Source organism: Caretta caretta, chromosome 8, assembly GCF_965140235.1.
Source record: "Caretta caretta isolate rCarCar2 chromosome 8, rCarCar1.hap1, whole genome shotgun sequence".
Lineage (NCBI taxonomy): Eukaryota > Metazoa > Chordata > Testudines > Cheloniidae > Caretta > Caretta caretta.
The window spans coordinates 87,049,873-87,074,391 of NC_134213.1; the positions used below are offsets into that span (position 1 = coordinate 87,049,873).

Genomic DNA, 24,519 nt, shown 5'->3' on the forward strand with positions numbered 1-24,519 from the left:
GAAATGTTGGTTAAACTCATCAATATAATCAGGAAAGGATGCAAAATACTATACATTTTGGGGTTAATATAATCATAAGGTTACATCTCCTTATATACTAGGAGAGACAGAACATTAACTTTTCCCTTGAGCTCACTGCCCAGGCAGTCTCCTTCCCACTCCTTGCATAATCAGCACTCCAATGGAGAAGAACCAAAACAGCCTTCTTTTTCCGTTCTCAAGAATTACTCACGATATTCAATCTTGAAAGACAAGTGTTATACTTCTTATTACCAAAGTAAATTAAACTTAAGCTCCAGAAAGTGCCACAGACAAAACAACTCACTATTGTGCCATTATTGCAATACACACATGAGAGAAATACCATTCTCTGGTTAATAACTGAACACATTCAATATTTATAATCACTGCATCAAAAAACAGCAATAAACACAGCCACCAGACTACATTTCTCAACATACTACTGGCAGAGATCAAATCAACACTCTCAAATTACAAAGCCCCAGATTCCTGATATAGTCTTCTCTGTATTAGATTCTCCAGTTGCAGAAAGACCATCTCAGACCAGAAACATGCTTTCCAGCTTTATGTGGCTATATTGGTGCATAAACAAACAATAAAGGAAAAAAACAGATGGTATCTTCTTTAAATCTCACATGTATGGTATTTTAATTACCAAATCTTCTTGTTGTTTTATAGCATTGCACTTGTGGTTTTGTAATATTATCTCTTGCTATATTACCAAGCTCAAGGAGGGCACAAACTTGCATGTGGCAACTCAAAAACACAAGCGAAAACAAGAAACACCAATTACACTCATTTATCTTCATATATATTGTGGCAGAGCTCTGACCTTGTCCCCATGGGTCCTGCCCTTCCAGGCAGTTTATGCTAGCTTCAGAGGCTCACTGTGACCCTCCACATAGCCCTTCTCTCTCTAGGGCCAGGGATACAGTCTACTGAGCCCTTTTCATCATAAGCCAGCAATGGAGGTTAGTGAGAGAATTCCTACAGTCTTTGTTGCTCCTACAGCCTTATGCAAAAATAAGGGCCTGTTTTCCCCTCCCAGGAGGTGTTTCTGTAGTAGTGGGTTGGGGGGAACCCAGCCCACCCTCTACTCCAGGTTCCGGCCCAGAGACCCTAATAGTAGCAGCTGTTGGCAGCCAACCTTTTACTGCCAGAGTTGCTACATTTCCCTGGGCCACTTTCCCTCAGCTCTCCTGCTTCTCCCTTACCAATGACTTGAGAGTGTCTTCATTAACCAGCCCTTCAGCCACACTTCCGCTCCTCTGTACCTGACTGGAGTGAGCCCTTTTATATTATCAGAGGGGCCTTAATTAGAGTCAGGTGGTCACATTAGCTTAATGGCCTCACCTGACTCTTTGCAGGTTAATTGTAGTCAGGTGTTCTCATTAGCCTGGAGCAGCCCCTGCCCTGGTCAGTCAGGGAACAGAAAACTGTTAATCTAGTGGCTAGTATATCTGCCTTCTGTACTCTGCACTCCTGTCCCTGTTGTTCATTAGTTGTCCCCCTTAATTACTTGGTTTTCCAGGTCCTGTGGACCCCCCCCCTTAGGCTGGGGGGGGGGATCCTTTAGCAGTGGGCGGGCTTTGCCCGCCCTCTTCCTGGATCCCAATAAGGCTACTCTGCTGTACCCGGGGCCTGCCGGGGATATCAGTTGGCGGCTCCTTCATGGAGCCATGAGCACGGGCGTGTACTTGGCGCGGTTCACCCTAATCCCGGACACCTGACTCTTTTGCAGCGTGAGGGAAACCCTGGCGCACCTCTACCTGGAGTGCACCAGGCTGCAGCCCCTCTTCCGGCTCCTCATGAATATTTTGTTAAGATTTTGGTTGCATTTTTCCCCTCACCTCCTTATCTATGCACTCCCTGTCCATGGCCCCGCTAAGTCGCTGGACCTCCTGGCCAACCTCCTCCTGGCCCTGGCTAAAGTGGCCATCTATAATACCAGGGTGAGGAGGTTGGCCAATGGAGTCTCCTGTGATTGTGGGGCCTATTTCCGATCCTCTGTCCATTCACGCCTCCGGGCAGGGTTCCTCTGGGCTGTGTCCACTGACTCCCTTGATGCCTTTGAGGAGTAGTGGGCGCTGTCCAGGGTTCTCTGCTCGGTGTCCCCATCTGGTTTCCTTTGTTTGACCCTTTGACTGCACTCCCATCCCTGTTGTTCATTAGTTGTCCCCCTTAATTGTTTGGTTTTCCAGGTCCTGTGGACCCCCCGCGTAGGCTGGGCGGGGGATCCCCTAGCAGCACTTCCCGGATCCCAATAAGGCTACTCTGCTGTACCCAGCTGGCCTGGATCTATCACAATATGCTACGTCTACAGTGTCTTAAGATTCCTACTACTGTAATTGCTATATTGCCTTTATATCAGGGAAGCTTGTAAATGACATTTCCAAAGTAAACATAGTATGGTATGAGCAACACTTTGATGGACAAGAAAAATGGTGCATGTAAGTCCTCCAAGGAAGACCACCTGGCTCTATGTGGGCCAGTTTTCCTATCTATAAAATGTTGATAATACATACCTAACTCAGGTGAGATGAGGACTAGTTAATGTTTTACACAGTGCTTTGAAAATGGAAACTGCTAAATAAGTGCTATTGCTATTATGAAACTGACTTCATGATGAAATTTTAAATTCTTAACATAATGTGTATTCCACCATTATCAATCATGAAAAATTGCATATAGGGAAAATAGAGTTTTGTTCTCTAAACTAGAAGACACTTAATTTGGTCACCAAAATAAACTAGCCATCTTCCTAACTGTGTGTTGCTGCTAGTTTGTGTATTTGTCTTGTCATAATGAATAGCATTTCTCTGTGTCCTTGTTTATATATTCAAACATGGTGAAACTATCCTTTTCATTTACTGCTCTAGAAGCATATGAGCACTGCTGCCTTTATATTCTATTTTGTTGTTTGTTTGTTTTTCACGACTTGTTCTCCTTTCTGGGTGCAGAGAATTGTAACTTGGTACATTTCCATTCTGACCCAAGGCAATCTGCTCCTGGTCTGACACCTCACTACCTGCTTTGACCCCCTTGTGTATATGAATTATACATCTAGCATTAATTATACAGGAATATGATCACATACTATTTGTTCAATGGGCTCCCTGTCTCATTCAATGCACAAGATGCACACTGAATGAGGCAGAAAGTTGCAAGAAGAGAAAGAACATGAAAGAGCAGTCTCTTGTGTTTAAGGCACTGGACTGGGACACAGCAGTACTGGGTTCTATTTCTGGCTCTGCCAGAGACTTCTGATGCAATTTTGGACAAGACTGCCATAACACATACACTCAAATGGCCTAAATTGTAGTAGTAGAGGCAAATTTAATATGGGTGTTTCTTAATTAAGTGCTAGACTTTGCAACCTTTAATTTTCTTTTAACTTTTTTTTTTTGCCTGGAATTTAAAGAATATTGAAACATTATTTGCTAGCATAGAGGAATGTCTACTCACGCTTGCAGTATGAGCCAACATCATCCACATGACTTCACTGGCAATTGAAGGTGCTCAGCACCTTGCAGTACTGAGTCTTTTGTGGGCACACATGCAAGATGTTTACAGTGACACAGCTCTTGTTTGGAAAGGCTGCTGCTCTCTTATTTAAAACAGTCTGGAAGATCATTTGAAAACAAAGTAGGAATGTAAGGAAACGGAGTCTTTCTTTTGTAGTGTAAATTGGATTGATTTTTGGTCCCTCTCAGTCACAGCTTTCCCCCCCCCCCCCCATTTAATTCAAGATTTTGGATCTGAGAACTTCTCATCAATAGTAAACTAAAAATGAATGTCTTTTAATATTTAAAAGTATCACAAGTTATTTCGACATACTTTGTGAATGTTTTTCCAACAGTTGAGTGAAACCGATATACCACAGTAATTTGGCTTATATAATTTATTTTACAGTCATTTTCTTGAACTAAGCTACAATTTACGTCATGGATAGCACTGAACTCAGACTGAAAGAAAATATAGCTGCTGATAGTCTGTTAGGCTGGCTTAGCAGATGTGATTGAGTATATTTACTCAGGGTAAAGTTCTCATCATTTGGAGTGATTTTTATTGTAACTGTCAAATGCAGAAATGGTACCAGAAAAGATAACTAATTTTACTGTTAACAGTGCAGTTGACTGTGCATTTCTGAAAAAGAAGAGAGACATTTCCAAATAACTGTCTCATGGTGAATTTGCAAGCCACAAGATGATGTCCCCCAATTGTAAACTTGTAACGTATGAATTTGTTTATTTTGATGTCTACTTTTGGCTTTCGACATATAACTTTGCTTTGGACTTAGAGTGGGAAACAGAATCATTATTTTATAAATTTTTTAAAAGTTGTCTTTGTTTAAATATTTCACTTTATGATAGTTGTATGTATATCTATATGCTGGAGGGAAAGAACAAATGGATAATATGGATTTAAGAATTTTTCAAAATCTATTCAGTTGAAGGTATCCCAATATTATTAACATACTATTTGTATTTTTGTAGCATGCACAATATGGTAGCTGCCCCAGCCCGGAGCCCCCTCCCACACCCTGAACTCCTCATTTCTAGCCCCACCCCAGAGCCCGCACCCCCAGCTGGAGCCCTCATTCCTGGCCCACCCTACAATTTCCATACCTAGATGTGGCCCTTAGGCCAAAAAGTTTGCCCACCCCTGCTTTATTAGGTGACTAGTTTCTTGTAAGTATCAGAGGCAGCTCTGGAGAAGACAATAGTTAGGAGTTATTCTAACAAAAAAAGGAATATATTTAAATTATTCTAAATATTTGTAGTAAATATGAGTAGCCCAATTGTTTTAAGAAATAAAAAAAACCTTTTGAGATCAGAAAGAAATTAAAAACGTGACTAAAAATTATCACGGTTTTTTTGTACAGACAGCATCCCTTTAAGTGGAATACATGGCTTAAATCTGCATGCAGGGGCAGTATACATAGCCCTATAGAAATAAAGTGCTAAGAGGAGAGAGGTGCAGAAATACTTGCAATTAAAGATCAATAAATACTGAAATTCTGATAATTAGGTTCCTAATGAAACAAAAGACAGTTCACTTCTTTGCTGGATAAAAGTGGGTTTGAAGATCCTTTCATTAAGCACAGAACAAAATTTAGAGTATATGACTTACTGGTAATGGCTATAATAGCTATGTTTTAATAGCCCCAAAACATTCTATGACTACAAAGAAAGTAAACAAAACAATCACAACTTAACATTAACCAAAAAGCATACATTAATTTCTAAGCAACCACAGAATCATGCTCTTGTAACCCAGTTCTGCCTTTTAACTGTTTTGCCACAGTTGGTTCTTTTACTCATATGTTAGGATTTTATTTACTTTTTCAGTTCTTCTGGACAGGGAAATGTCTTCTAAGTGTTCAGTAAAGAACTTAGCACATTATTGAACACCCTAACACAAATAAATAAATAATTGTGATTAGATGCCTAATTTGTACTCCAGATACAAAGGAATTGGGAAGTAGGACCAAATCATACATACGGCCTTATCTCTTGGCAGGGAAAAGTTAGTATAGCAGTGGAGTTGGACTAGTGCTGATGGGAGTGGCCAAAATCCTATTTGCATGAGACGTAGGCAGTTGATTTTATGTAGATGTGGGTACTTGCAACTTTACAAGAAACATCAGTATCATCAGGGTTGCTTAGAAAGCTGCAAAGCACTGTGAGGACCTGTCAAGGTTCCTCCCCCACTCTGAACTCTAGGGTACAGATGTGGGGACCTGCATGAAAAACCTCCTAAGCTTATCTTTACCAGCTTAGGTCAAAACTTCCCCAAGGTACAAAATATTACACCCGTTATCCTTGGAATGGCCGCTACCACCACCAAACTAATACTGGTTACTGGGGAAGAGCTGTTTGGACGCGTCTTTCCCCCCAAAATACTTCCCAAAACCTTGCACCCCACTTCCTGGACAAGGTTTGGTAAAAAGCCTCACCAATTTGCCTAGGTGACTACAGACCCAGACCCTTGGATCTTAAGAACAATGAACAATCCTCCCAACACTTGCACCCCCCCTTTCCTGGGAAATGTTGGATAAAAAGCCTCACCAATTTGCATAGGTGACCACAGACCCAAACCCTTGGATCTGAGAACAATGAAAAAGCATTCAGTGTTTTACAAGAAGACTTTTAATAAAAATAGCAGTAAATAGAAATAAAAAAATCCCCCCTGTAAAATCAGGATGGTAGATATCTTACAGGGTAATTAGATTCAAAAACATAGAGAACCCCTCTAGGCAAAACCTTAAGTTACAAAAAAGATACACAGACAGAAATAGTTATTCTATTCAGCACAATTCTTTTCTCAGCCATTTAAAGAAATCATAATCTAACACATACCTAGCTAGATTACTTACTAAAAGTTCTAAGACTCCATTCCTGTTCTGTCCCTGGCAAGAGCAGCACACAGAGAGACCCAAACCCTTTGTTTGTCTCCCTCCTCCCAGCTTTTGAAAGTATCTTGTCTCCTCATTGGTCATTTTGGTCAGGTGCCAGCGAGGTTACCTTTAGCTTCTTAACCCTTTACAGGTGAGAGGAGCTTTCCCCTGGCCAGGAGGGATTTCAAAGGGGTTTACCCTTCCCTTTATATTTATGACACGCCCCCCAAATCTCAGCTAGGGTGAAACACTGGCTGGGATTTCTTCCTGGAGCTCTAGGAAAAACAGAGTTAATAAGACACATGCCTCTAAATATACTACCAAGTACATAAAGACTAACAATATTTTCCACATCTCAAGGACGATTTTAACCAGTTGATTCTGGGAAACTTTCACGGGAGAGTGCATCAGCCACTTTGTTAGAAGCTCCTGAGATGTGTTGGATGTCGAAATCAAAATCTTGGAGAGCTAAACTCCACCGAAGAAGTTTTTTGTTAGTTTCTTTGACGGTGTGAAGCCACTTCAGTGCAGCATGGTCGGTTTGCAGGTGGAAACGCCGTCCCCAAACATATGGGCGTAGCTTTTCCAGAGCGTAGACAATGGCGTAACATTCTTTTTCAGTGACTGACCAGTTGCTTTCCCTCTCAGACAGTTTTTTGCTGAGAAACACTACAGGGTGGAATTCTTGATCTTGCTCCCACACCATGCTCGGACGCATCTGTGGTTACTAGGAACGGTTTGTCAAAGTCTGGGGCCCTTAGTACAGGGTCAGACATGAGTGTCGCTTTAAGCTTGTTAAAGGCCTTCTGACACTTTCCGGTCCACTGAACAGCATTTGGCTGTTTCTTTTTGGTTAGGTCTGTCAGTGGGGCAGCAATTTGGCTGTAGTGCGGTACAAATCGTCTGTAATAACCAGCCAAGCCTAAGAAGGATTGAACCTGTTTCTTTGACTTTGGGACAGGCCACTTTTGGATAGCATCCACTTTGGCCTGTAGGGGGCTGATAGTTCCTTGACCCACCTGGTGTCCAAGGTAAGTCACTCTGTTTAGGCCTATTTGACACTTCTTAGCCTTAACAGTTAGTCCTGCCTCCCTTATGCGCTCAAGGACTTTTTGTAGATGTTCCAGGTGGTCTGCCCAGGAATCCGAAAATATGGCCACATCGTCAAGGTAGGCGACTGCATATTCTCCTAATCCCGCTAGGAGACCATCTACAAGTCTTTGGAAAGTGGCGGGTGCATTTCGCAGCCCGAAAGGGAGTACATTAAATTCATACAGCCCGAGATGTGTGATGAAGGCTGACCTTTCCTTGGCAGATTCATCTAGCGGTACCTGCCAGTACCCCCTTGGTTAAGTCCAAGGTAGAGATGAACTGGGCCCGTCCCAGTTTCTCTAATAGTTCATCTGTGCGTGGCATTGGATAGTTGTCTGGGCGAGTTACAGCATTTAGCTTACGGTAGTCCACGCAAAAACGTATTTCCCCATCTGGTTTGGGAACTAGAACCACTGGAGATGCCCATGCACTTTCAGAGGGGCGGATTACACCCATCTGTAACATAGCCTGGATCTCCCGTTCTATAGCAGTTTTAGCTTGAGGAGACACCCGGTAAGGTTGAACCCTAATTGGGTGAGCATTACCTGTGTCAATGGAGTGGTATGCCCGTTCAGTCAGTCCTGGGGTGGCTGAGAACGTTGGCGCGTAGCTAGTGCACAGCTCCTGGATCTGCTGTCGCTGCATACGCCCAAGGGTCATGGAGAGGTTCACCTCTTCCACACCACCAGCACATTTCCCTTCGTAGTAAACACCTTCAGGCCACTCAGCGTCGTCTCCTCCCTGGGCTGTAAACTGACAAACCTTTAATTCTCTGGAATAAAAGGGCTTTAGAGAATTAATATGGTACACCTTAAGCTTTTGGTTGGAGGTGGGGAATGCTATGAGATAATTAACAGCTCCCAGGCGCTCCTGGACCATGAATGGCCCTTCCCACGATGCTTCCATTTTATGGGCCTGGAGCGCCTTTAAGACCATGACCTGGTCTCCTACTTTGAAGGAACGCTCTCTGGCATGCTTATCATACCAGGCTTTTTGCTCTTTTTGAGCATCCTGTAAGTTTTCTCTAGCAAGGGCTAAAGAGGTTCGGAGGGTGTTTTGTAGGTTGGTTACAAAGTCCAGAATGTTAGTTCCTGGAGAAGGTGTAAATCCCTCCCATTGCTGCTTCACCAACTGCAATGGCCCCTTAACCTCACGGCCATATACAAGTTCAAATGGGGAAAACCCTAAACTGGGATGTGGTACAGCTCTGTAGGCAAAGAGCAACTGCTGCAACACTAGGTCCCAATCATTGGAGTGCTCATTTACAAATTTACGTATCATGGCCCCCAAAGTTCCATTAAACTTCTCCACCATGCCATTTGTTTGATGGTGGTAAGGAGTGGCAACCAAGTGATTTACCCCATGAGCTTCCCAAAGGTTTTTCATAGTTCCTGCCAGGAAATTAGTCCCTGCATCGGTGAGGATGTCGGAGGGCCAACCTACCCTGGCAAAAATGTCTGCTAGTGCCTGGCACACACTTTTAGCCCTGGTGTTGCTTAGAGCTACTGCTTCCGGCCATCGGGTGGCAAAATCCATGAAAGTCAGTATGTACTGCTTTCCTCTGGGTGTCTTTTTCGGAAAAGGACCCAGAATATCCACAGCTACTCGCTGAAATGGAACTTCAATGATGGGGAGGGGTTGTAGAGGGGCTTTGACCTGGTCTTGGGGTTTTCCCACTCTTTGGCACACCTCACAAGACTGGACATAGGTAGAAACATCCTTGCCCATTCCCTCCCAGTGGAATGACCCCCCCAAACGGTCTTTGGTCCTGTTCACCCCAGCATGGCCACTAGGGTGATCATGGGCTAAGCTCAAGAGCTTGGCCCGGTATTTAGTTGGAACTACCAACTGTCTCTGAGGATGCCAGTCTTCCTGGTGTCCACCAGAAAGAGTTTCCTTGTATAAAAGTCCTCTTTCTACAACAAACCTGGATCGATTAGAAGAGCTGAGAGGCGGTGGGTTGCTCCGTGCCGCCGTCCAAGCTCTCTGGAGGCTTTCATCTGCTTCCTGTTCGGTCTGGAACTGTTCCCTTGATGCTGGAGACATCAGTTCCTCATGGGATTGTGGACCTAGGCTTGGTCCCTCTGGAAGCGATATAGGGGATGGAGCTGTTTCTATTGACTGTGAACCGCTCTCCGCTGGTGCACTATGTTGGGATTCAGGCTCCGGCTGAGCCTCTTGTGTAGGGTTATCGGCTGCTGCCAGTTCAGGTTCGGTGGGGCCCTCTGGTGTTGAGGTTGCAAGTACTGGATTCAGTGCTGGCACGGGGTCTGGTGTTGGTTGTTCGGCTGGTTCCGGTTCTGGGACTGGTTCCGTCTGGGTCTCTGGGACTGGATCCACTACTGCTGTTGCAGACATTGGCCTGGGGTCCAGGTCCATCACCTCTGACTGGGTCCTGATAGAAGTTTCCGGAACAGAGCTAGGCCTCACGGCTTGTTTAGCCTGGCTGCGGGTGACCATTCCCACCCTCTTGGCCTGCTTCACATGATTGGCCAAGTCTTCCCCCAACAGCATGGGGATGGGATAATCATCATAGACTGCAAAAGTCCACATTCCTGACCAGCCCTTGTACTGGACAGGCAACTTGGCTGTAGGCAAATTGAAAGAGTTGGACTTGAAGGGTTGAATCGTCACTTGGATCTCTGGGTTGATTAAATTGGGGTCCACTAAGGAAGCATGGATAGCTGACACTTGTGCTCCGGTGTCCCTCCACGCGGTGACCTTCTTCCCGCCCACACTCACAGTTTCCCTCCGCTCCAAGGGTATCTGGGAGGTATCTGGGCCTGTGGACCTCTGGTGTGATTCCGGTGCAATGAACTGTAATCTGTTGGGGTTCTTGGGGCAGTTGGCCTTTACATGCCCCAGCTCGTTACACTTAAAACATCGTCCAGCTGACGGGTCACTGGGGCGAGGAGGGTTGCTGGAGAACGGGGCGGTGGGACAATAAGGGGTCTGGAGGGTTCTTTGGGAGGTAGGTGGGGCTTTGGGCGGCCCCCGGTAATAGGGTGTGGTCTGGGGTGGTCCCTTCTGGTCTCCACTCCAACTGCGACCAGTTTTCTTCTTCTCTGCCACCTCCACCCATCTGGCTCCAATCTCTCCTGCCTCGATTACAGTTTTGGGCTTCCCGTCTAGGATGTATCTTTCTATTTCCTCAGGAACACCCTCTAAGAATTGTTCCATTTGCATTAGGAAGGGCAAATTTACTGGAGATTCAACACTTGCTCCTGATATCCAGGCATCCCAATGTTTCACAATGTGGTAGGCATGTCGGGTAAATGACATGTCTGGTTTCCACCTTAGGGCTCTGAACCTCCGACGAGACTGCTCGGGTGTTATTCCCATTCTGACTCTCGCCTTGGATTTAAACAGTTCATACTTGTTCATGTGTTCTTTAGGCATTTCAGCTGCCACCTCAGCTAAGGGTCCACTGAGCTGCGGCCTCAGCTCTACCATGTATTGGTCAGTAGAGATGTTGTACCCAAGGCAGGCCCTTTCAAAGTTTTCTAAAAAGGCCTCAGTATCATCACCTGCCTTGTAGGTGGGGAACTTTCTGGGATGGGAAGTGGTACCTGGAGAAGGATTGCTAGGGTTTGTTGGTATATTCTGCTGGGCCTTTATCCTCTCCACCTCCTCCACATGCTTCCTCTCTTTTTCCTTCTCCTCCTCCACATGCTTCCTCTCTTTTTCCTTCTCCTCCTCCACATGCTTCCTCTCTTTTTCCTTCTCCTCCTCCACATGCTTCCTTGCCTCCATTTCCCTCTTGTGGGCAGCCTCCTGTACCTCCTTCTCCAGCCGCATGAGTTCTATCTGTCTTTCATGTTCCCTTTGTCTTTCCTCAGCCTGAAATTTGGCTAATTCCAGCTGTAGTCGAGCTGAGGATTTGGTCATTCTAACCTCTCTGTTTTTAACTAACTTTACACCCGAGGTTTAGAAATAAACAAACAAAACTTGGCTGTAAAATTTTGCTGTGCTGGAATAGAATACCTATTCTCTGATAAAAGAAAAGGAGTACTTGTGGCACCTTAGAGACTAACCAATTTATTTTCTTTTTGCGAATACAGACTAACACGGCTGTTCCTCTGAAACCTATTCTCTGATAGTGATTGTCAGCCTACAGAAAAAGACAATTCCCTTGTCTCTGCTCTGGGCCCAAATTAAAGCAAAAAACCTCCAACTGCTTGGAAACCTGCTTACCCAGCCCAAAGAAAAAGCAAATGGGTAGAACACACACCCCCTATTTACTTTTAGGAAGAAAAGAAAAAAAAAAACAATGGGTTGGAAGACTGTGAATTTCCCTGCAGGAGTTAAGTACCCTGCCTCCAGGCAAAAAAACCTGCAATTCACAAGATAATCCCCTTGTCTCTGCTTGGCCACAAAGCAGAGAGAAACCAAGCTGCTTTCAGGTTTCAAAGCTGCTTTCTGGACTTTCTTTCCAAAGAAAAAAAAATTTCCTTTTTTAAAATCTGTATTTCTAGTTCAAAAAATCTCAACTGGATCTCAGATGATTTCAGGTTAATCCCACCACTGTGCCACCATGTCAAGGTTCCTCCCCCACTCTGAACTCTAGGGTACAGATGTGGGGACCTGCATGAAAAACCTCCTAAGCTTATCTTTACCAGCTTAGGTCAAAACTTCCCCAAGGTACAAAATATTACACCCGTTATCCTTGGAATGGCCGCTACCACCACCAAACTAATACTGGTTACTGGGGAAGAGCTGTTTGGACGCGTCTTTCCCCCCAAAATACTTCCCAAAACCTTGCACCCCACTTCCTGGACAAGGTTTGGTAAAAAGCCTCACCAATTTGCCTAGGTGACTACAGACCCAGACCCTTGGATCTTAAGAACAATGAACAATCCTCCCAACACTTGCACCCCCCCTTTCCTGGGAAATGTTGGATAAAAAGCCTCACCAATTTGCATAGGTGACCACAGACCCAAACCCTTGGATCTGAGAACAATGAAAAAGCATTCAGTGTTTTACAAGAAGACTTTTAATAAAAATAGCAGTAAATAGAAATTAAAAAATCCCCCCTGTAAAATCAGGATGGTAGATATCTTACAGGGTAATTAGATTCAAAAACATAGAGAACCCCTCTAGGCAAAACCTTAAGTTACAAAAAAGATACACAGACAGAAATAGTTATTCTATTCAGCACAATTCTTTTCTCAGCCATTTAAAGAAATCATAATCTAACACATACCTAGCTAGATTACTTACTAAAAGTTCTAAGACTCCATTCCTGTTCTGTCCCTGGCAAGAGCAGCACACAGAGAGACCCAAACCCTTTGTTTGTCTCCCTCCTCCCAGCTTTTGAAAGTATCTTGTCTCCTCATTGGTCATTTTGGTCAGGTGCCAGCGAGGTTACCTTTAGCTTCTTAACCCTTTACAGGTGAGAGGAGCTTTCCCCTGGCCAGGAGGGATTTCAAAGGGGTTTACCCTTCCCTTTATATTTATGACAGGACCGTATCTAAACACCAAGGTGAATGGAGAGAGAGAGTAAAAAAAAAAATGCTAGTTGACATGTGTGCCCATATTCCATTCATATCCAGCCTTAAATTTTTTTATTAAAGCTAATGTTAAAATTATATAATACACAGGTTAAGAGAATAGCGTTGGTACATCTAGGTATAGTGCTTAAATTATTCAAAAGTAGAATGTTTGATTTAGAATCATAAAATACATATAGTACATAATCCGCAATAACCTAAATTTAGATTAATAAATTTAACCATATAGTTTAAGTGTTAGCATCCAAATGTTCAGGTACATCACTCATGAAAAGTTATACAGAGAGTTGGTTGTAGAAAGCAAATATAGCAACGAGTGGAGATTGTCCTTCAGTGGGCAGCTCCATTCAGTGGGACACAGTTGAGCTGTGCTCTATTGATGAACTTCCAGTCAGCAAATTGGTTGAAGCTTCCCCCAGGGAGGAAGTGGTTGCTTGCATCCTACTTGCAAGTCACCTCGAAAGCTTTGCCCTGGTTCGGCTTCTATTTCAGGTTTTCCGCATACTGGCAGTGGATGGCATCCTTCAGGGTCTTCTCCAGCATGGTTCTAGCTCTTGGAGTGATGATTATGTGCTCTGTATTCTTCACCTGTGGCATCGGGACTCCCAGCTCCTGGTGTTCCTCATACCACGTCCAGTGGCAGCAGATATGTTTCTCCAGTCGTTGCATAGCATTGTGGGCATGAGTCCAGAGTGAAGCAAAGTCTCCCCCACCTCTGCCAAATTTGTCTTGCAAAGAGACGCTCAGGTAGGTGGTGACATCTTGGTGGGAGAGAGTCCTGGCAAATCACTTCCTCATGACAATGTGTAAAGCACTCTCCACGATGTTCCTCACCTTGACGTCCGGGTGCGTCAGAAGGTGTGATTGATTGCTGCAACATCGCAGAGATCACCCATTCAAGGGACGTCGGTGCCGCCCTGCCTATGCGAGATGTACACCAGTTCATTGCTGGCTCTTTGGGGAAGAAACATCCACTTCTTCTCTAGTTGCCTGATGGTGTTGTCCTTTTTGTTAAGAAGTACCTTCGCCATGGCGGATCCCCTCAGAATGAATGAAATATGCGGGATCAGGAAGATGTTCAAGGCGTTGGTCTTTTGCCATGGTGTCAGTAGGGAAGAAGTCGATCTTGGCAATGTCTCGTAGATATCCGCAGGTGTCTGCTGCACACAGAAACCCATGGGCGTGCTGAGATGTTGGTGCACTTGCCCATCTTCAAGGAAGATCATGGGTTAATCCTGGATCTGGAACAGCGGTGTTTGAACCAATCTCTTCTACTACCATCGATATGTAGGGATGCGCACTTTCTGGCTTTGAAGCAGAGACCAATCCTGTTGGCATCCTGGCTGGTGACATTGAGCATTTGTTGGAAACTCTCAGGATTGTCTGTGATCAGGACCAGATTGTCTGTATAGGCCAGGATATTCGTTCTATTGCCATATAGGTCAAAACCGCCTAGACCACTGGAGATCCCACAAATGAGCGGCTCCATGGCTAAGTTGAAAACAATGGGGCTAAGGGGACAGCCTTGCTTCACACCATTACAGAAAGGAATTTCAGGCATCTCTCCTTACATGGAGTGGATGGTGGTGGTGCAGCCATCATAAAGTTCCTGGACCAGTTGGAAAAAGTTTTCAGGCATCCCGAACTCTTGCAGAGTGGTAAAAATGTGGTGGTGGGACATGGATCCAAAAGCAATAGCCAGGTCAAGCCATGCTATGGCACATTGCTTCTGTGCCCTTGTCAAGGTTCCTTCCCCACTCTGAACTCTAGGATACAGATGTGGGCACTTGCATGAAAAACCCCCTAAGCTTATTTTTACCAGCTTAGGTTAAAACTTCCCCAAGGTACAAACTATTTTACCTTTTGCCCTTGGACTTTATTGCTGCCACCACCAAGAGTCTAACAAATATATAACAGGGAAAGACCCGCTTGGAAATGTCTTTCCCCCAAAAAATCCTCCCAAACCCTACACCCCCTTTCCTGGGGAAGGCTTGATAAAAATCCTCACCAGTTTGCATAGGTGAACACAGAACCAAACCCTTGGATCTTAAGAACAATGAAAAAGCAATCAGGTTCTTAAAAGAAGAATTTTAATTGAAGAAAAAGTAAAAGAATCACCTCTGTAAAATCAGGATGGTAAATACCTTACAGGGTAATCAGATTCAAAACAGAGAATCCCTCTAGGCAAAACCTTAAATTACAAAAAGACACAAAAACAGGAATATGCATTCCATTCAGCACAACTTATTTTGTCAGCCATTTAAACAAAACAGAATCTAACGCATATCTAGCTAGATTACTTACTAAGTTCTAAGACTCCATTCTTTTTCTGTTCTTGGCAAAAGCATCACACAGACAGAGAGAACCTTTGCTTCTCCCCCTCCCCCCCCGCAGCTTTGAAAGTATCTTGTCTCAGCATTGATCATTTTGGTCAAGTGCCAGCGAGATTATCCTAGCTTCTTAATCATTTACAGTTCAAAGGGTTTTTCCTCTGGACAGGAGGGATTTAAAGGTTTATATTTTATATTTATGACATACACCCCCAAATCACAGATAGGGTGAAACGCTGGCTGTGGTTTCTTCCTGGAGCTCTAGGAGAAAACAGAGTTAATAAGACACATGCACCTCTAAATATACTACCAAGTATATAAAGACTAACAATATTTTCCACATCTCAAGGACGATTTTAACCAGTTGATTCTGGGAAACTTTCACAGGAGAGTGCATCAGCCACTTTGTTAGAAGCTCCTGAGATGTGCTGGATGTCGAAATCAAAATCTTGGAGAGCTAAACTCCACTGAATAAGTTTTTTTGTTATTTCCCGTGATGGCATGAAGCCACTGTAGCGCAGCATGGTCGGTTTGCAGGTGGAAACGCTGTCCCCAAACATATGGGCGTAGCTTTTCCAGCGCATAGACAATGGCGTAACATTCTTTTTCACTGACTGACAAGTTGCTTTCATAGAATCATAGAATATCAGGGTTGGAAGGGACCCCAGAAGGTCATCTAGTCCAACCCCCTGCTCGAAGCAGGACCAATTCCCTGTTAAATCATCCCAGCCAGGGCTTTGTCAAGCCTGACCTTAAAAACCTCTAAGGAAGGAGATTCTACCACTTCCCTAGGTAACACATTCCAGTGTTTCACCACCCTCTTAGTGAAAAAGTTTTTCCTAATATCCAATCTAAACCTCCCCTACTGCAACTTGAGACCATTACTCCTCATTCTGTCATCTGCTACCATTGAGAACAGTCTAGAGCCATCCTCTTTGGAACCCCCTTTCAGGTAGTTGAAAGCAGCTATCAAATCCCCCCTCATTCTTCTCTTCTGCAGGCTAAACAATCCCAGCTCCCTCAGCCTCTCCTCATAAGTCATGTGTTCCAGACCCCTAATCATTTTTGTTGCCCTTCGCTGGACTCTCTCCAATTTATCCACATCCTTCTTGAAGTGTGGGGCCCAAAACTGGACACAGTACTCCAGATGAGGCCTCACCAATGTCGAATAGAGGGGAACGATCACGTCCCTCGATCTGCTCGCTATGCCCCTACTTATACATCCCAAAATGCCATTGACTGCTGACTCATATCCAGCTTCTCGTCCACTGTCACCCCTAGGTCCTTTTCCGCAGAACTGCTGCCTAGCCATTTGGTCCCTAGTCTGTAGCGGTGCATTGGATTCTTCAGGACCCTGCACTTATCCTTATTGAACCTCATCAGATTTCTTTTGGCCCAATCCTCCAATTTGTCTAGGTCCCTCTGTATCCTATCCCTGCCCTCCAGCGTATCTACCACTCCTCCCAGTTTAGTATCATCCGCAAATTTGCTGAGAGTGCAATCCACACCATCCTCCAGATCATTTATGAAGATATTGAACAAAACCGGCCCCAGGACCGACTCTTGGGGCACTCCACTTGATACCGGCTGCCAACTAGACATGGAGCCATTGATCACTACCCGTTGAGCCCGACAATCTAGTCAGCTTTCTACCCACCTTATAGTGCATTCATCCAGCCCATACTTCCTTAACTTGCTGACAAGAATACTGTGGGAGACCGTGTCAAAAGCTTTGCTAAAGTCAAGAAACAATACATCCATTGCTTTCCCTTCATCCACAGAACCAGTAATCTCATCATAAAAGGCGATTAGATTAGTCAGGCATGACCTTCCCTTGGTGAATCCATGCTGGCTGTTCCTGATCACTTTCCTCTCATGCAAGTGCTTCAGGATTGATTCTTTGAGGACCTGCTCCATGATTTTTCCAGGGACTGAGGTGAGGCTGACTGGCCTGTAGTTCCCAGGATCCTCCTTCTTCCCTTTTTTAAAGATTGGCACTACATTAGCCTTTTTCCAGTCATCCGGGACTTCCCCCATTCGCCACGAGTTTTCAAAGATAATGGCCAATGGCTCTGCAATCACAGCCGCCAATTCCTTCAGCACTCTCGGATGCAACTCGTCCGGCCCCATGGACTTGTGCACGTCCAGCTTTTCTAAATAGTCCCTAACCACCTCTATCTCCACAGAGGGCTGGCCATCTCTTCCCCATTTTGTGTTGCCCAGCGCAGCAGTCTGGGAGCTGACCTTGTTAGTGAAAACAGAGGCAAAAAAAGCATTGAGTACATTAGCTTTTTCCACATCCTCTGTCACTAGGTTGCCTCCCTCATTCAGTAAGGGGCCCACACTTTCCTTGGCTTTCTTCTTGTTGCCATCATACCTGAAGAAACCCTTCTTGTTACTCTTGACATCTCTTGCTAGCTGCAGCTCCAGGTGCGATTTGGCCCTCCTGATATCATTCCTACATGCCCGAGCAATATTTTTATACTCTTCCCTGGTCATATGTCCAACCTTCCACTTCTTGTAAGCTTCTTTTTTATGTTTAAGATCCACTAGGATTTCACCGTTAAGCCAAGCTGGTCGCCAGCCATATTTACTTTTCTTTCAACACATCGGGATGGTTTGTCCCTGTAACCTCAACAGGGATTCCTTGAAATACAGCCAGCTCTCCTGGACTCCTTTCCCCTTCAAGTTAGTCCCCCAGGGGATCCTGGCCATCCGTTCCCTGAGGGAGTCGAAGTCTGCTTTCCTGAAGTCCAGGGTCCGTATCCTGCTGCTTACCTTTCTTCCCTGCGTCAGGATCCTGAACTCAACCAACTCATGGTCACTGCCTCCCAGATTCCCATCCACTTTTGCTTCCCCCACTAATTCTACCCGGTTTGTGATCAGCAGGTCAAGAAAAGCTCCCCCCTACTTGGCTCCTCTAGCACTTGCGCCAGGAAATTGTCCCCTACGCTTTCCAAAAACTTCCTGGATTGTCTATGCACCGCTGTATTGCTCTCCCAGCAGATATCAGGAAAATTAAAGTCACCCATGAGAATCAGGGCATGCGATCTAGTAGCTTCTGTGAGCTGCCGGAAGAAAGCCTCATCTACCTCATCCCCCTGGTCCGGTGGTCTATAGCAGACTCCCACCACTACATCACTCTTGTTGCACACACTTCTAAACTTAATCCAGAGACACTCAGGTTTTTCTGCAGTTTCGTACCGGAGCTCTGAGCAGTCATACTGCTCCCTTACATACAGTGCTACTCCCCCACCTTTTCTGCCCTGCCTGTCCTTCCTGAACAGTTTATAACCATCCATGACAGTACTCCAGTCATGTGAGTTATCCCACCAGGTCTCTGTTATTCCAATCACGTCATAATTCCTTGACATCACCAGGACCTCCAGTTCTCCCTGCTTGTTTCCAAGGCTTTGTGCATTTGTATATAAGCACTTGAGATAACCTGTTGATCGCCCCTCATTCCCAGTATGAGGCAGGAGCCCTCCCCTCACAGACATTCCTGCCTGTGCTTCCTCCCGGTATCCCGCTTTCCCACTTACCTCAGGGCTTTGGTCTCCTTCCCCCGGTGAACCTAGTTTAAAGCCCTCCTCACTAGGTTAGCCAGCCTGCTGGCAAAGATGCTCTTCCCTCTTCATAAGATGGAGCCTGTCTCTGCCCAGCACTCCTCCTTCATGGAACACCATCCCATTCCCTCTCAAATAGCTTCTTGCTGAGAAACACTACAGGGTGGAATTCTTGATCCAGTCCTTCCTGCATTGAAACTGCTCCCACACCGCGCTCGGATGCATCTGTGGTTGCTAGGAACGGTTTGTCAAAGTCTGGGGCCCTTAGTACAGGGTCAGACAAGAGTGTCGCTTTAAGCTGGTTAAAGGCCTTCTGACACTCTTCGGTTCCCTGAACGGCATTTGGCTGTTTCTTTTTGGTTAGGTCTGTCAGTGGGGCGGTGATTTGTCTGTATTGCAGTACAAATCGCCTGTAATAACCAGCCAAGCCTAAGAAGGATTGGACCTGTTTCTTTGACTTTGAGACAGGCCACTTTTGGATAGCATCCACTTTGGCCTGTAGGGTGTTGATAGTTCCTTGACCCACCTGGTGTCCAAGGTAAGTCACTCTGTTTAGGCCTATTTGACACTTCTTAGCCTTAACAGTTAGTCCTGCCTCCCTTATGCGCTTGAAGACTTCTTGTAGATGTTCCAGGTGTTCTGCCCAGGAATCCGAAAATATGGCCACGTCGTCAAGGTAGGCGACTGCATATTCTCCCAATCCCGCTAGGAAACCATCTACAAGTCTTTGGAAGGTGGCGGGTGCATTCCGCAGCCCAAAAGGGAGTACATTAAATTCATACAGCCCGACTTGTGTGGTGAAGGCTGACCTTTCCTTGGCGGATTCATCTAGCGGTACCTGCCAGTACCCCTTGGTTAAGTCCAAGGTAGAGATGAACTGGGCCCATCCCAGTTTCTCTAATAGTTCATCTGTGTGTGGCATTGGATAGTAGTCTGGGCGAGTTACAGCGTTTAGCTTATGGTAGTCCACGCAGAAATGTATCTCCCCATCTGGTTTGGGAACTAGAACCACTGGAGAGGCCCATGCACTGCCAGAGGGACAGATTACCCCCATCTATAGCATATCCTGGATCTCCTATTCTATAGAAGTTTTAGTTTGAGGAGACACCAGGTAAGGTTGGACTTTAATTGGTTGAGCATTACCTGTGTCAATGGAGTGGTATGCCCGTTCAGTCAGTCCTGGGGTGGCTGAGAATGTTGGTGCATAGCTAGTGCACAACTCCTTGATCTGCTGTTGCTGAATACACCCAAGGGTCATGGAGAGGTTCACCTCTTCCATGCCACCAGCACTTTTCCCTTTGTAGTAGACACCTTCAGGCCACTCAGCATCATCTCCTCCCTGGGCTCTAAACTGACAAACCTTTAATTCTCTGGAATAAAAGGGCTTTAGAGAATTAATATGGTACACCTTAAGCTTTTGGTTGGAGGTGGGGAATACTATGAGATAATTAACAGCTCCCAGGCGCTCCTGGACCGTGAATGGCCCTTCCCACGACACTTCCATTTTATGGGCCTGGAGTGCCTTTAAGACCATGACCTGGTCCACTACTTTGAAGGAACGCTCTCTGGCATGTTTATCATACCAGGCTTTTTGCTCTTTTTGAGCATCTTGTAGGTTTTCTTTAGCAAGGGTTAAAGAGGTTTGGAGGGTGTTTTGTAGGTTGGTTACAAAGTCCAGAATGTTAGTTCCTGGAGAAGGTGTAAACCCCTCCCATTGCTGCTTCACCAACTGTAATGGCCCCTTAACCTCACGGCCATATACAAGTTCAAATGGTGAAAACCCTAAACTGGGATTTGGTTCAGCTCTGTAGGCAAAGAGCAACTGCTGCAACACTAAGTCCCAATCATTGGAGTGCTCATTTACGAGTTTACATATCATGGCCCCCAAAGTCCCATTAAATTTCTCCACCAGACCATTTGTTTAATGGTGGTAAGGGGTGGCAACCAAGTGATTCACCCCAGGAGCTTCCCAAAGGCTTTCCATAGTTTCTGCCAGGAAATTAGTTCCTGCATCTGTGAGGATGTCGGAGGGCCAACCTACCCTGTCAAAAATGTCTGTTAGTGCCTGGCACACACTTTTATCCCTGGTGTTGCTTAGAGCTATTGCTTCCGGCCATCAGGTGGCAAAATCCATGAAAGTCAGGATGCACTGATTTCCTCTGGGTGTCTTTTTTGGAAAAGGACCCAGAATATCCACAGCTACTCGCTGAAATGGAACTTCAAGGATAGGGAGTGGCTGGAGAGGTCTGGTCTTGGGGTTTTCCCACTCTTTGGCTTACCTCACGAGACCGGACATAGGTAGAAACATCCTTGCCCATTCCCTCCCAGTGGAATGACCTCTCCAAATGGTCCTTGGTCCTGTTCACCCCAGCATGGCCACGAGGATGATCATGGGCCAAGCTCAAGAGCTTTACCCGGTACTTAGTTGGAACTACCAACCGTCTCTGAGGATGCCAGTCTTCCTGGTGTCCACCAGAAAGAGTTTTCATGTATAAAAGTCCTCTTTCTACAACAAACCTGGATCGATTAGAAGAGCTGAGAGGCGGTGGGTTGCTCCGGGCTGCCGTCCAAGGTCTCTGAAGGCTTTCATCTGCTTCCTGTTCGGTCTGGAACTGTCCCCTTGATGCTGGAGACATCAGTTCCTCATTGGATTGGGGACCTAGGCTTGGTCCCTCTGGAAGCAATGTAGGGGATGGGGCTGTTTCCGTTGACTGTGAACCGCTCTCCGATGGTGCACTATGTTGGGGTTCAGGCTCCGGCTAAGCCTCTTGTGTAGGGTTATCAGCTGCTGCTGGTTCCGGTTCTGGGACTGGCTCTGTCTGGGTCTCTGGGATTGTATTCACTACTGCTGTTGCAGACGTTGGCATGGGGTCCTGGTCCATCACCTCTGACCGGGTTCTGGTAGAAGTTTCCAGAACAGAGCTAGGCGGGACAGCTTGCTTAGCCTGGCTGCAGGTGACCATTCCCACCCTCCTGGCTAGCTTCGCATGATTGGCCAAGTCTTCCCCCAACAGCATGGGAATGGGATAATCATCATAGACTGCAGAAGTCCACGTTCCTGACCAACCCTTGTACTGGACAGGCAACTTGGCTATAGGCAAATTGAAACAGTTGGACTTGAAGGGTTGAATTGTCACTTGGATCTCTGGGTCGATTAAATTGGGGTCCACTAAGGAAGCATGGATAGCTGACACTTGTGCTCCGGTGTCCCTCCACGTGGTAACCTTCTTCCCACCCACACTCACAGTTTCCCTCCGCTCCAAGGGTATCTGGGAGGTATCTGGGCCTGCGGACCTCTGGTGTGATTCCGGTGCAATGAACTGTAATCTGTTGGGGTTCTTGGGGCAGTTGGCCTTTACATGCCCCAGCTCATTACATTTAAAACATCATCCAGCTGACGGGTCACTGGGGCGAGGTGGGTTGCTGGAGAATGGGGTGGTGGGACGATAAGGTGTCTGGAGGGTTCTTTGGGAGGTAGGTGGGGCCTTGGGCAGCCCCCGGTAATAGGGTGTGGTCTGGGGTTGTCCCTTCTGGTCTCCGCTCCAACTGCAACCAGTTTTCTTCTTCTCTGCCACCTCCACCCATCTGGCTCCAATCTCTCCTGCCTCGATTACAGTTTTGGGCTTCCCATCTAGGATGTATCTTTCTATTTCCTCAGGAACCCCCTCTAAGAATTGTTCCATTTGTATTAGGAAGGGCAAATTTACTGGAGATTCAGCACTTGCTCCTGATATCCAGGCATCCCAATGTTTCACAATGTGGTAGGCATGTCGGGTAAATGACACATCTGGTTTCCACCTTAGGGCTCTGAACCTCCAACGAGAATGCTCGGGTGTTATCCCCATTCTGACTCTCGCCTTGGATTTAAACAGTTCATACTTGTTCATGTGTTCTTTAGGCATTTCAGCTGCCACCTCAGCTAAGGGTCCACTGAGCTGCAGCCTCAGCTCTACCATGTATTGGTCAGTAGAGACGTTGTACCCAAGGCAGGCCCTTTCGAAGTTTTCTAGGAAGGCCTCAGTATCATCGCCTGCCATGTAGGTGGGGAACTTTCTGGGATGGGGAGTGGTACCTGGAGAAGGATTGCTAGGGTTTGTTGGGATATTCTGCTGAGCCTTTATCTTCTCCATCTCCTCCACATGCTTCCTCTCTTTTTCCTTCTCCTTCAGTTCTTTGTCCCTTGCTTCCAGAGAGCAGCCAATTGGTGTTGTGCTGCCTCTTTCGCACTCTCCATAAAATTCCTGAAGCTCACAAGGTCCTCTAAGGAAGCATGGATAGCTGACACTTGTGCTCCGGTGTCCCTCCACACAGTGACCTTCTTCCCGCCCACACTCACAGTTTCCCTCCACTCTGAGGGTATCTGGGAGGTATCTGGGCCTGAGGACCTCTGGTGTGATTCCAGTGAACTGTAATCTGTTGGGGTTCTTGGGGCAGTTGGCCTTCACATGCCCCGGCTCGTTACATTTAAAACATCATCCAGCTGATGGGTCACTGGGGCGAGGTGGGTTGCTGCAGAATAGTGTGACAGGATGATAAGGTGTCTGGAGTATTCCTTGGTGTGTAGTTGGGGCCTTGGGCTGCCCCCAGTAGTAAGGTGTAGTCTGAGGGTGTCCCTTCTGTTATCCGCTCCAACTGCGACCAGGGTTGTTCCTCTCTCCTCCCTCCATCCATTTTGTTCCGGCTTGCCCCACCTCTCTGGCAGTCTGGGACTGCTCGTATCAATCAGCATAAGAAGCAAGACTTTCTGCTGAGTCCATTTCCTTATCCCATAAACACTGTTTTATTTCCTCCTTGGACATATTCAGAAATTGCTCCTGAGCTATCAAATCACACATTCCGTCAAAGCTAGTGACACCCCTTCCTTGGACCCATTTATCTAACAGATCCTTCATCTGGTTTAGATAAGCCACATTACTTAGTCCAGGCCCTCTCTTTAGGGTTCGAAATTTTACTCTGTACGTTTCAGATGTAATTTGAAATTGCTTTAAAACCAAATCCTTGAACTTATTATAGTCAGAAGCCTCATCAATAGGTATCTTATTGAATGTGTCCAGAGCTCTTCCAGTTAATTTTGCGACCAATGTGGTCATCTTATGAGCTTCAGGAATTTTATGGAGAGTGCATAGTCTCTCAAAGGTGAGAAAATATTCAGCAATATCACTGGATTCATCATACTGTGGACATATTATGGATTGTTGGGGAAGGATGGTTAGGGTTATCCAGTATCTCTCGCTGCCTCCAGTTCCCTTCTGTGGGCAGCCTCTTTGGCTGTTTCTGCCTTGGGCTCTGTCATGTTTGCCTCTCTGTTTTTAACTAACTTTACACCCGAGTGTTAGAACTAAAACAAACAAACAAAAAACTTGGCTTGTCAAAACAAAAATAAGTTGTGCTGTAATCGGATACCTATGTTCTCTGATAGTGATTGTCAGCCTACAGAAAAATCCTTTAAAAAAAAAAACCTAACACCTTTGTCTCCAGGCAAATAGACAGAAAACCCTTCTAGTTGCTCATAGGTAAAAAACAACTTCAGGTCTGTGAAGACTTGTGAATTTCCCTGCAGGAGGTTAACTACCCTGCCTTTAGGTCCAGAAAACTCCAGC

The 24,519-nt window shown here is 45.7% G+C and overlaps 2 protein-coding genes across 4 annotated transcripts in view; one reads left to right on the forward strand and one right to left on the reverse strand.

Moving 5' to 3' along the window:
• The window catches only part of LOC142073055 (uncharacterized), a 90,720-nt gene extending 78,507 nt beyond the window's left edge, over nucleotides 1-12,213 (reverse strand). Inside the window, exons 1-2 of the mRNA XM_075131940.1 lie at nucleotides 11,600-12,213; nucleotides 10,558-11,497 (exon numbers count right to left, since the gene is read on the reverse strand). Of these exons, the coding sequence (XP_074988041.1) occupies nucleotides 10,558-11,401 (844 nt within the window). The 5' untranslated portion in view covers nucleotides 11,402-11,497; nucleotides 11,600-12,213. The remainder of the gene's footprint in view (nucleotides 1-10,557; nucleotides 11,498-11,599) is intronic.
• Nucleotides 1-24,519, forward strand: part of NEGR1 (neuronal growth regulator 1) — a 626,594-nt gene that overhangs the window by 174,787 nt on the left and 427,288 nt on the right. The gene's annotated exons all lie outside the window — the stretch shown is intronic.